The sequence below is a fragment of the Polypterus senegalus genome, chromosome 16, assembly GCF_016835505.1.
Source record: "Polypterus senegalus isolate Bchr_013 chromosome 16, ASM1683550v1, whole genome shotgun sequence".
NCBI classification, from domain to species: Eukaryota; Metazoa; Chordata; class Cladistia; order Polypteriformes; family Polypteridae; genus Polypterus; species Polypterus senegalus.
In genome coordinates this window covers 89,435,131-89,448,415 of record NC_053169.1, presented here as the reverse complement: position 1 = coordinate 89,448,415, position 13,285 = coordinate 89,435,131, and the positions used below count along the sequence as shown (strand labels likewise).

The 13,285-nt window shown below is 37.7% G+C and overlaps 1 protein-coding gene across 1 annotated transcript in view; it reads right to left on the bottom strand.

Moving 5' to 3' along the window:
- Nucleotides 1–13,285, bottom strand: part of LOC120516336 (thyroid adenoma-associated protein homolog) — a 156,288-nt gene that overhangs the window by 116,480 nt on the left and 26,523 nt on the right. The window contains 1 exon segment of the mRNA XM_039737938.1: nt 5,129–5,319. Within this exon segment, the coding sequence (XP_039593872.1) occupies nt 5,129–5,319 (191 nt within the window).

Sequence of the window (13,285 nt, the reverse complement as noted above, 5' to 3'; positions counted from 1 at the left end):
TGGTAAATTGAACCAATTCACTATAGTTTGCAGGACTGAGAAAGGAAAACCCGTGCATGCAGTGTGTGATGTAAATTAAGTTCATAGACACGCTGCAGCTGGCATTTGTCATGCCTACGACGAATACTATATTCGTGAGATACAAGTTTAATGAGAAGACGCAAGGTATAAAAGAGACTTTTGATCACTTTGTAACAGAGTTAAAATTGCTGGTGAAGGACTGTGCTTATGCAAACGAATACGAAAGCAAGACGTAAAACTTAACTTTAAATTAAGTTCATAGACACGCTGCCGCTGGCGTTTGTCATGCCGAGAGACTGTGTTTGTGGAGGGATGGAGATTTAAAGTGGGTGGGGGAGTCACGTCATCATCTCCCCTCCCAATCACATCATTTCATTCACTTCATTTCACTCCGAGCTGAGCTCCAATGAGCTCTGCAGTTGACGCGGTCTTGCCGTTCTTTTTCCTTAGTGTTTAGTCCTCTCTCCTTTACTGATTTATATAAAGGAGAGTTGAGATCCAAGAGACTGTGTTTGTGTAGGGATAGAGAGTTAAGGCGGGTAGGGGAGTCACGTCATCATCTCCCCTCCCATTCACCTCATTTCATTCACTTCATTTCGCTCTGAGCTGAGCTCCGCAGCTAACGCGGTCTTGCGGAAACAACTTCGTGAAGCTGCCAACAAATACTCACGGAAAAATCCACAAGTTAATAGACACACTGTTGCTACAGTTTCTCCACACTCTGAATCCTCCAGGCACTCCTCAGCATAATCTCATTTTGAAGGTTGGGACACAAATAATGTTACTGAAAAACTTACAGCTACCGAAACTTTGTAACGGCACGAGACTTCAGGTCACGTGTCTGCAAAAGAACCTAATTGAGGCAACTATTTTTACTGGCAGTTGCTCAGGGGAGAGAGTTTTTGTTCCTCGCATCCCCGTTATACCCTCTGATCTCCCATTTCAATTCAAATGCCTCCAATTTCCAGTAAGGCTCTGCTTCGCGATGACAATTAATAAGTCTCAGGGACAGACCCTACAAAAGGTTGCCATTGCTTTGAGGCAAGATTGCTTTTCACATGGCCAACGATACGTTGCACGCTCAAGAGTTAGCTCAGGGCACAGCTTGGTCATATTACAACCGGAGTGCTGAACTGACAACGTGGCATACAATAATTATTGGTATATTTTCCGTCAGTTTAAAAGGTTTACTTTTCTTCTTAATAAAAATTTAAAAGCAGTACTTTGCCGCTGTGAAATGCGGGTATTTTGCTAGTACTAAATTATTTCTTTTATGTTGTTAGAAACTATAGCAACAGAGTAATTACTTCATTTTGCAGGAATGATCCTCCATTGCAAATTTTATTTAAGCAGGTACCATCCATTTAATAGGGTTTTGATGAGTCTACTATTACAAGCAGGGGTGGACTGGACATCATGAGAAATTGGATTTTTCTCTAGTGAGCTGCCAGTTACCACATACAACTGCATTGCATGATATAAAAAATGAATTGAAAACAGCAATTTAACAACAAATTGGAATTTATTAAAATCATAATTAAAAATAACAACCATGCCAGCCCGTAAGACTATGGCATCATCATGTTCCTTTCAACTTAAAAGATCAGATGGCTGACTGAGAAATATTAAACAGATAAAGGAAAGGATCAAGAAAAACAATAGATTAAGAGATTGTAAAATCTGTACCTAGAAGAGCCAAAGTAAGTGACTTTTTCACGTCTTCAACACATACATCCGCTTATACATCTGTTACTGCTATTGGGATGGAGCAGGAGTCAGAATGTTGAAGAGGAAGCCCTAGCCAGTGCTAAGTACGGATTGTCACTGTGAGTATTTAGAAAGTAACTCAGAACGAGGTAACGGATGAAGAATGAGGCGGTCAATTTTTCTACATACCAAAACCTCAACCATATTTGTGAGCCTTCTTTCCCTATCGACATCAACACTAAATATCATCAAGTGTAGTTATACACCAGACTATTTCATCAAAAAAAAACAGGACAAACAATATGGTACACAAATGTATGCTTTGTTTTACATGTTTAGCATGTTCTATGTTTGACTGTTTATCAAAGAAATGAAGCAATAACAGAATGCTTCTGTCATGCTCTCCTTAGGACAGGAGACCAGGAGAAGCAACGTACAATGGGGTTTGTGAGGATGTGTGGTGATCGACCTATAGTGCTGAAATGCTTTGTTGATATTATTAAGTTGTTGGGGAGCTACAATCTTCAATTCTTTTTTTCTTCCTGATAAGTAGAGCATCTACCACCATGGTGTTGATGTTCGTAGTGGTCTATTAGGTCGCCTCCATTTTAAAAATTTGACTGTATTCAGTTTTTATTTTTATGCAAGGGACATTTAGGACAGATTTGTACACAGTCACATTGCATTTGGATCACTTGCAAAATTAACTTGAACAATTAATCAAATCAAATAAAACAATGGATAAAAACCAAAAATTGGATCTGAGACACTTTTAGCTACAGTATGAAAGTAGTCAGCTGTGTATACCTATGAGGATTAAACAGCAGAGCATGTTACCTTTATGGAGTTAATTTTGCTGCACAGCAAATGTGACAGGTGTCTAAAGGGGCATTTGAGTTATTGAATCCTCTCTACATAGAGAGGGTGATAAACCGGTGCACAGACAAAAGTGGTCTGCTATGGTGACTTATCAGTTTAAAGGTAAGATTTTTTTTTTGTCATACTTGTGTACGGTCTTAGTATGAATTGGATTTGTTTTGTTTTGTAGTTGCACTGTGCCATCAGGCTTGCTGTGCTTAATAATGCAGACCTATAAACTTTAAGGTTATTTGCACTGTGACAGCGTTTTACTAGAATTGTATATAGCAATTATGCCCACTGCTGCATGCGTAACTTGCTTTTAATTTTTGTATTGTTTTCTTGTAATGTTTATGATACAAGCTTTTGATCTTATCAGTATGTACAACATGAGGCACATACCAATCAGATCTAAAAGATGTATACGCACAGGCATGTTGGCATTTATAGCCAATTTTCAGTGAGCTGCCAGAATCCATACATTTCAAGTAAATTTTAATGTCCCAATCCAACCCTGATAACAAACCTTGAAAGAAAGACCAGCTGCTTCAGCAATGCCCCCCTTTTGTTCTTTTGCATAACAATGCTGATAATAGTTGTAATCACAACAGGAAACCCCATGGGTTTATAGCAAAACTTGATTGTGCTGTTGGGTAGCACTGATTAGTACTATGAAAAATTGCATTTCCATTAGGAAAAAGGTTAAGAACGGAGAGCCTGGTTTTACTTATAGATTAACTCCTTGATACGTAGGTTGCTGCTGGTTCAGAATGCTGCTACTCGTTTTTTGGTTGGGGCAAAACAGTTTGCCTCTGGATCTCCAATTTTAGCCTCTTTACACTGGCTGCCAGTTAGTTTTAGAATTTATTTTAAAATTTTCCTAATGATTTTTATATTATTATACATGGGTATGCTCCCACCTATTTCTCTGAATTGTGTGTTATACACCAGCCATCCACAGAGCTTAGATCTAACAGTCAATTGTCTCTTGTGGTCCCTTGTACTAAGTGCAAAATTAAGAGTGACAGGGCTTTTGCAACTGCCGCACTTCTTCACTTCTGTGGAATTCTTTACCTTATTACATTAATCAAAATCAAGCAAAATGACACCTTTTATTAGCTAACTAAAAAGATTACAATATGCAAGCTTTCGAGGCAACTCAGGCCCCTTCTTCACGCAAGCCATTCATAATGGCTAACACGGTACAACACCTTAGTACTATAAACCTTATTACATTAAGAAGTCACTTTCAATTGAACTGTTTAAAACTAGATTGAAAATGCATTTCTATTTTATAGCTTTCTGTGACCTTCAATGATACCGATGGATCTCTCCTCCGATTCATTAGTTTCAGTTGACTGCTCGTTGTAATTTGTTTTATTGTATTTTCTTCTATTTATGTTATGTTCATTGTATGTTTTAATGTAAAGCACTTTGGCAACAGCATTACTGAAGTTGTTTTAAATGTGCCATATAAATAATTTGACACTGACATTAACTAATCTATTTTCATGTTGAAATGTATCATGCTCTTCTTAATTTAGTAAAATTTATGACTTTAGTCAACAGTTGTACTGGACAGGATGTCAAGTCAATCACTGGGTATGCTAATCTTGTTCAATGCACACTTGTAATCTCAAGCTCTTCCTTATCATAGGAAAGCCTGAAAGTCACAAACGGACATAAACACAGTGCTGCTTAAAATGTTAAATTCTCTGTCCCCTCCTTTCTGGTTTAACCACAGCATAAATGAATTTCAAATTTGATAGGTAGCCAGGAATCACCTTATATATACTAAACAGCAAAGGTTTAGAAAGCGCATGATGACTTCATACAGTACAGAAAAAAAAAAACTCCTTAAATAAAATAATGCTAAGATTAGACAGAGTTTGTATAGGAGGCAATTTGTATCTGGTCGTTGAACGTGAAATTGTAAAGATTTTTAAAACACATTTCAAAAAGTAAACACAGGGACGATAGGGGTGTGTACTTCCATGCTATATGGCACCAGAAGGTTTTTCAAGAACATTTATGAGCCCAACTGTATATGCATTTAAAACTACTAGTTGTAATTGATTGTTTGTCTTATCATTTGTATCCAAGATAGCCATATTTGCAATATTTACAGGTCAATTTCAAAATTTCCTGTTCACTTTGGTATCCAGTAGTGTCTGTTATTTGTCAGCAAAACACAGAAAAGCCAAGTGCTTCCCAAGTAAGGATCTGAATAACTTCTTATTTCAAACAGTTAAGATTTACTATTTTAGTTATTTTAACATCATTTTCTATATTGTGCAGAATTTTCGAAATGCTTCATTTAAATAAAAATGGCTCTTTATGGTATTATAAGCAACACAAATAATAAGCAAATCCCATTAATGAGGTACACTCTTTAACTCTTCAAATAATGACTTTGGCCAGGCATTCATGCAGAGTTAGAAGGTGTGGGATACAAGAAAACTTGGAACCCATATAATGATTACATATCTGGGTTTCTGACGTGGAGAAGCAAAGTGTCTGCTAACATTTAAAATATACTCACCATCACATAACACCTCTGAAAAACTTTGGAGGAGGCCACTCATTACGTCCCAGAGAGGAGAGTTTGCCTGGCTGTGCAGCATTTCATGGATAGGTTCTTGCTGTTTCTGTGTCACTACCATTGCCGTCTTCACTGCTGCCAGGCAATCCTGCATCAGATGGGCCTGTGCAATGTGATTTCCTCTAAGGGTTCTGCCAACACAGAAGAACCGTAAATGTAGCAGACAGAAAAAATGCAAAGCTCCACTAGTAAAGGTAATAGTAGTGCTGGACAAAGAAAAGTAGTTGTGTGCATGTAACAAGTAGGGAGACTGGCTTGAAGTGAGTAAATATGAGAAAGATGACATTACATCACAAAGCTCTATATTGTATACTTGATCCAGATATAGTATGTTTAGAGTTTACTTGTGTGTGTGTGCATGTGCAATGGGGTTGCTAAAACAATTGCTCCTACTCAAAAATACAGGAATTCGAATTTATGGGTAAAATAATTTTTTTCAAGGCTAAAACTGACATTCTAAAGTAAAAGAACAGCTGTTTGTTTACATTAAATGAACTTGGCATCATATGTCTCCAGATGTGCTATGCAGCGTTGCCATACATTACAGGTATGTTTTTGCACATCACATCCAGGACCTATTCTGCCTATGGCTATTCTTATCTTGAATGCTTAATTTGTATTGTCATTAGGACTCCTCTTTCTACACAAACTCCCCTTCACAATACTAATTGCATAAGCCAAGTCTGACATTCCACATAAAACAATTCGACTAAGAACTTGTCTTAAATTTTAACAGCACTGCAAGGATGACCAAAAAGCAGACAAAAACAGGAAGTATTGGAACTTATTTAGAATGGGCGTTATGCATGAGCATACATGCTACACAAGGGTCCCAGCTGGGGACTTAGAAAATCTGGTCACCCTATAATTTACCATTACAGTGACACATTCACCCGATATCCATAATAGTCAGTGGCTGTAAGAAAGTTTGCCTTTCACTTCTGTTATTTTCTAACATTTCACTGAATAACTTTGCAAGTCCCATTTCATGAAAATGACTACTGCCAGGCATGCTCAAGCAAAGAAGGAATTCGTTAAAAAAGATTTTTTTTTTTTAATGTAGGTTATGTTAATTGGTAATTGCAAACTATCACTGTGTGTGAATGAGTGAGAGAGAGAGAGGTGTTTAGGACGGACTAGAGTCCTGTCCAGGCCTGCTTGCCTGTATTTTATTTAGCCTTTTGCCCAATCCTGGTGAGACAGCCTTTGGCCCCCACAACCCTGAAATGAACTGAGAAAGTTCTAGAACCTACCTGCTGAACTCGGTCAATTGAAGGCCATGGTGCTTGTACAGCCATCGAAAACACCTGAATGTTACACCATTCACACATTTTCTAGCTTGTTTTTTAAAGACTGCTAGCATTCATCTAGCCATTGAACTAACTACAGCATATACTTATTGTGATTTACTTGAAAATTTTGTTCTCTATTATCCTGAAAAAATGCTCAAACTCATTTTAAAGTTGTTTTTATACATTTTCTTAAATAAAGGTTTCTGCCAAATAAATAATGATGAGGATATACTTTAAGACTGTTACAATGCAACATTTAACCAAGTAAAGGACTCAAGATGCCTCAAATTATGCAAAAAACAGACGTTCAGAAAGTTATATTTCTGTTGGCCTCAAGGAGCTAAATGTATAACTGGGAAGAAGAAGAATTTATTGATAACTGTTCTTAACGTGTTTGACTGTTACAGGCAATTTTCACTTTCTTATATGTATGACAGGTATATACAGGCAGTGTAACCAGCTATGTTTTCTCTATGGTCACATCTTTTTATACTTGTAGCTGTGTTTTAACATGTCACATTCAACTGATGGCAGTAGTTTTCATGCGTCTTTTAACTAATATTGCACCAGTTATTTTTCCTGTCTTTTAATATTTGGGTGTTGTACCATGTTTGATGTAATTAGGGCCCTGAAGCGGGGGCCTGAGTTGCCTCGAAAGATTGCATACTTTTTAGTTAGCCAATAAAAGGTGTCATTTTGCTTGACTGATCACTATATGTGTCTTTTAAGGAGTAATGCACCAGTCATAATAACTTCATGCCTTACAGAATGTATTACAAGAGAAAAATAATATAAAAAAATGACATAAAGTACAAACATGCAGGGATGTTACAAAAACCAATCCTTCAGTACCAAGTGAATTCCAAAATGATGGTGCTAGCTTCTTTACAGTAACAGCAGAATTGCGTGAAAGTCGGTACAACACTTGTGTTATTACATGTAAACAAAATATTCCGAAAGACACAGAAATATGTGCAAAAATGTGAGTTAAAACTCTATACAATGTGGTACCCGGATGGAGGTGGTACCCAGCCGGGACGCCCGAGAAGACCGGAGAAGGGCTTGTGCCTCCTCCAGACCTCGAGGGGGTGATCGCCCTGGGGGCCGCGGGTAAAGAGCTGGGAAGCTCAACCCAGTAGGGACCCGGGGTTACCGCCAGGGGGACCCCAATACCTAGAAGACCCTGGACTTCAGCACTTCCGCCACACCAGGAAGTGCTGGGGGAGAGGAACAGGAACACACCTGGAGCACATCCGGGTGCTTATTTAAAGGGGCCGCCTCCCTTCAGAGGGGGACAAGAGTTGGGTGGAAGAGTGGACAAGGTCTCTGGAGGAGGCAGGAGGCGGCCTGAAGAAGAAAAGAGAGAGAAGACATAGTGTTGGTCTGGACTGAGGGGTATTGGGGGGCTTGTGAGTACTGAACTGTGAAAATAATAAAAAATAAACGTGTGCTGGGTGACATGAGTGTGTCTGCCTGTCTGTGTCCGGGGCAATGTTCACAACAATAATGTCTCACTGCAATGATGATACAACTCCGCATGAACACATTTTATAACCAATGTATACAGCTCAGTGTCACAGAGAAACTTTGCATGCATTCACAATTATGCATACAGGACTTTGGGAGCAAACTGCACACTGGCAGTGATAACAACAGTTGTAGCAAGCATAAATCAAGGCAACTTTCAAATGAAGTGACTATTAGGCTTGTCTACACCAGCGATAAAATTCGTTGCTCCATCTGTTAAAACCAAAATAAACTTAATTTAGTGTTTCAATGATTCAAAGCACATAGTACATCTCCCTGCTAATACAACTTGTACTGTGTTCACAGAAACACATGATAAGCATGAGACAAGCAGTTAAGCAGGACAGGCAAAACAGCTCATTGCTGAATAGGATTTTGCAAACATTAAATTTGTGTCAGAATCAGAATCACTTTTATTCAGCAGAAGTTAATATATAGGAATTTAACCTGGTAGCTTTGAAGCCGCTTATTACATCATATACAAATAACATAAATAAAATTAGTAAAACAACATTTATAATAAACAGTTGCAGAATAGTGCAGTTATAAAAGGAGAGATGTGCAAATATGCAAGTGAAAGCCTGTGTTTAAAGTGTGCGTGCTCTATATACTGTACATACACACATTTATAGAGTATACGAAAGAACACATTAATAAGTAAGGAAGACAGGCTAAATTACTGATTTGCAACAGCTCTGGGAAAGATAATGTTTAGATGTTCACTAGTTTTAGTTTTATTTGACCTAAAGCATTTACCAGAGGAGAGTTTCTGGAACAGGTGATGGCTTTGATGAGATGAGTCAGTGGGGATTCTTTTGACATGGTTAGTGACACTAGACACATACAGGTCTGCAGCAAATGGGTGAGCACAGCCAAATTATTTTCTCAGCAGACTTCACAATACGCTGTAATTTATTTTTGGTGTGGACCATTGCTGATCCAAACCAGACAACAGTGAAGAATGTGTATGATTCTAAAATTCATGAGTATAACTCTCAAAATGTGACAAATTTGTCATATATTTGAATGGTAAGATTAAAAGTCACGTCACTCCAGTTAATTTTCTAATTCTGGATTTGTACACAAGCTAAGCAATAACTAAGCCTGATCACACATGTAGGATACTCTGAAAACAGAACAACAAATGCTGTTTAATCAATTTAGTTCAGAACACATTTTAATGTAAAACAGACAAGATGGAAGCCTTAAAGTTTGGTCAATTGTAAAACAGGAGGAACAGACTTAGACAATTAAAGCACTGGGACTTTGTGATATTTTAAATTTGATTTGTTAAATACTACTGTTTTATTTATTATTTAGTAGTATTTTAATTTTTTTTAAAGAACTAATGAGGCAAATCTAGATCTTACAATGACAAATGTTACAAACCTTACAGAGTGATTCTCTGACAAACCTACCATACCATTTTCTAAGCCTGGAGCAGGGTCATGTGGGGCTAAAGCCTATCCCAGCAAGCAGAAGGCACAAGGTAGGAACAATCCACTAAACAAGGCACCAGTCCACTGCAGGTGAACACACTTACACACCACGCACATTAGGGTCATTTTAGACATTGGTAATTAAAAAAAACAACAACTTGTATGTCTTTAGACTGGAAAAACAGCTATAAAGACTTTATTTAAATGAAAACATCCTCAGATATCTTGAAATCCACTAATTTAACAGCACATATATAATAATGTTTGAATTTTTATTTTAGATATTGATTTTAAGCAGTATTTTTCAGTTACTGGAGAGAAAATGTCACAAGGATAAATTTAGAATGTGCACTTGGTTAAGAAAAAAATCAGGTAGTACATGATGAGGTCATTCTTTATTAATCCTATGCTCAAATCCCTCCAGAACAGTCAAAGCAAGGCAAGGTGGCGTTTTTGTTATACCATCCATATATAGCATTGCAGTATACAACGGCATGAACATTCCCCAGGGCAGCTGGGCACCACATATATGAAGACAGGACGAATGCAAGATCTGTAAAGAACTATATCATAAATAAACAAACAATATACAAGTGAATAGATAGTGTGGCGGATGGCCGGGACCCAGGCCCAGCCAGGACTCCCCTTTGGCACTGGACCCGGGGGAGCAGCCATGGGATGCACATTACATCCCCCAGAACACTTGGTGGTAGCCCCCTGAGTTGCATCGGGGCCACAATTATGTTACACTGGAGCTCATCCCTGTTGGCCACCTGCATGGCTTAACCAGTCTGTGTGGGCTGGAAAGCAGCCACACCTGGAAGTGCAGCCTAATTAGGCCAATTACCACCTGGAGCACTTCCGGGTGGGCTATAAAAGAAGCCTGCAGCCACTAATCAAGGCGCCAGAGTCAGGAGGAGGAGGACGAAGCTGCCTGGGAGGAGTGGAGGATATTTCTTTGGTTTTGGGTTGGTGTACTTGGGACTGTGCTGTGGCTGGGGGACACGGTGAAGATGTGCCCCACAGGTGAAGAAAAATAAAAGTTTATTTATTTTTATACGTGCCTCCAGTGTGAGTCTGTGTCGGGTCAGGCACCTATATAGCGCCTTTGCTACAATAGTAATAATTTGAAACAGATTGTGATCAACAAACAAACAAATAAAATGACTAATAATAAAAAAACAGTAGTAACAAGTGTAACAGATGTAATGCATATAAATAAACTACTAGAAGCAGATCTGAGGGCAGGAAGGAAGCACAGAGTTCATAGTCCATGATGCTAGAACTAGAACTGGCCAATTCTGATACCAATACATATTTGTTTTCTTGTTATTCTTCTTTATTTTTACATTAAGCTCATGCATAACCAGCAATGTAGAAATATTATGTTGTATACTAATGTGGCATTTTTAAAATTAAACTGCAGACCACAGATGTTACCTTTTATTTTTTTATTAACAAAAATTATATTCTGTTGGATTATTTTGTCCATAAAAATACCAAAATAAATAAAATCTCTATAAAAAATGAATTTTTTAATTAATAAAAAAAAATACAAAAATATTTATCCATAATACAAATAACATAAAAGAAAAAGAAAAATTATTGTAATAATTACATGCCACCATTCTAGTAAAATGCTCATGTTTATCAAGAAAATACAAGGCTAACATATTTACATGTAAAATCGACACATTTGGCTCTTAAGCTAAAATGCCTTTTGTTTACTAAGCAGCAAGGGCAAAATCTTCTTTATCTGTTCTTTCCTAATCAGTGGCGGCTGGCCAATAGAGGGCGCTAGGGCGCCGCCCTCCCTGAACCACACACACAAAATAATAATTATATAAATTATTTAAATGTATAATTATATGATGTGATATATTAGAAAATCTTCTGTAAAAATAAATGTTTTCACCATCACCATATAACTTCTCTGCCTGTCAGCACGCTCTCAATTTCAGCTGAGGGGCGATCGAGATATCGCCCAAAGGAGGCGGGTCTTTGTAGAATTTAGTCAAATGCTGATTCAAGATATAAATATATTCAAGATGTGACATAAAATTTAGCCAATCAGCGTCCTCAAATCTTAACTGAAATGGGCGATTTTTCTGTCGCCCCAAGCAGCTAAAATCAAGGATGGTCTGTAGTGGCGCAATTTTCAATTAACATTACGTGACAATGGTGGACTCAGGTGTTGTTAATTCCGGACACGAACCCAACTCTGTTCAATCTCTACTCCAATATCCGTTTGAGAAGAGAACTTTGGCAGAAAAACTGAAGGTAAAGGAGCTGGGTCCAGATCAGCCTAACCTCTTAATCAGACAGCAGATAAGCGAAAAAGGGAAGAAGTACACGCGAAGCTACTCTTCCAGTTGGTACACCAAAAAGGCCTGGCTATGTGGATGCGTTTCTGCTAATGCCTTATTTTGTTTCCCGTGCTTGTTGTTTAAAGCAACTGGGACAGATCCTGCTTGGACAGTTACGGGAGTGAGAGATATGAAGCACCTGTCCGAGAAAGTAAGAAAACATGAGAACACCAGGACACACATGGATAATTCCGTCAAACTAGCCATTTTGGGAAGAGTAAACATCGCTACTCAGTTAGACGACGGTCACAGGATTGCGATAAGAAAACACAACGAGGAGGTAGATAAAATCGGTATATTTTATCCAAGATAATTGATTGTGTTAAATTTTGTGGGGCTTTTGAGTTGGCCTTGCGTGGGCACGATGAGACTGACTCGTCAGACAACCCTGGCATTTTTAAGGGTTTAGTGGATTTTGTTGCCTCGCTAGACAGTGTGCTAGACAGTGTGTTCCTGTACAAATAAGTAAAAAAAAAGATGCAGTTTTTTTTTTCCCACCACAGTTATTTTCCTGTACATGGTTGTCCTCACATTTGTCGTGTGTGTGTGTGTATATATATATATATATATATATATATATATATATATATATATATATATATATATATATATATATATATATACTGAAATAATTGATCAGACATGATTTAATAATGTTCTTTAACTTTGTTTGCATTGCAATAAATCATATTGCTTTGATTTGTGAAGAATTGTTTGAGAAATTGTTTGCTGTACCACAGCCCCACCTCAAAACATTTTCACCAGCCGCCACTGTTCCTAATTAAGATTGTGAGCTTCTGTACTAAACAAAAACTCACTCACCATCCACACTTAGACAAAGAGTGTCCGTTTTAATTACAGGACAAAATGAAAAGGTGTGAACTCAACTCTTTAAATTTCTGACGCAGACAATGTGCCTCTCTTTTCTAACACTCTGCTGTTCTTCTCCATGCATAGCATGACTCCTCCAATTCTCTTTTATCAGATCATTTTTCCACTTTAATGTAAAAAAAAAATAATATTCCTGCCTTTAAACTCTTCAAAAGTCTGACTGTCAGCTCACTGTTTAGAAGAAACTTGGCAGCAAAATGACATGTGAGATTACTACTGTAATACCCCCGATAAGGGAGAACTATAACTAAATTGCAATAAAACTTCAAAAAGCTGGTGCTGAAAAAGTACTTTTTTGACACAGGAAATGATGCAGGGTGAGCTGGAGATATTATTTTTAAAGTTCAAGAAAGTGTGCAAAATGAAAATGGCATACCTTATATGCAAGATCACACCATGACCAACCACTGGAAATGTGATTTTACATTACAAATGTATATTTAGCTGAAACTCTAATGCAAAATAACACAAAAATAAATGTGCACATAACGTTTCCCATAACTTTGTAGATGTTAAGTTAAGCAACATGATCAGAGTTACAAAGAGACCCAGAAACTGGTTCGAAGATCCTAACTTGCAGAC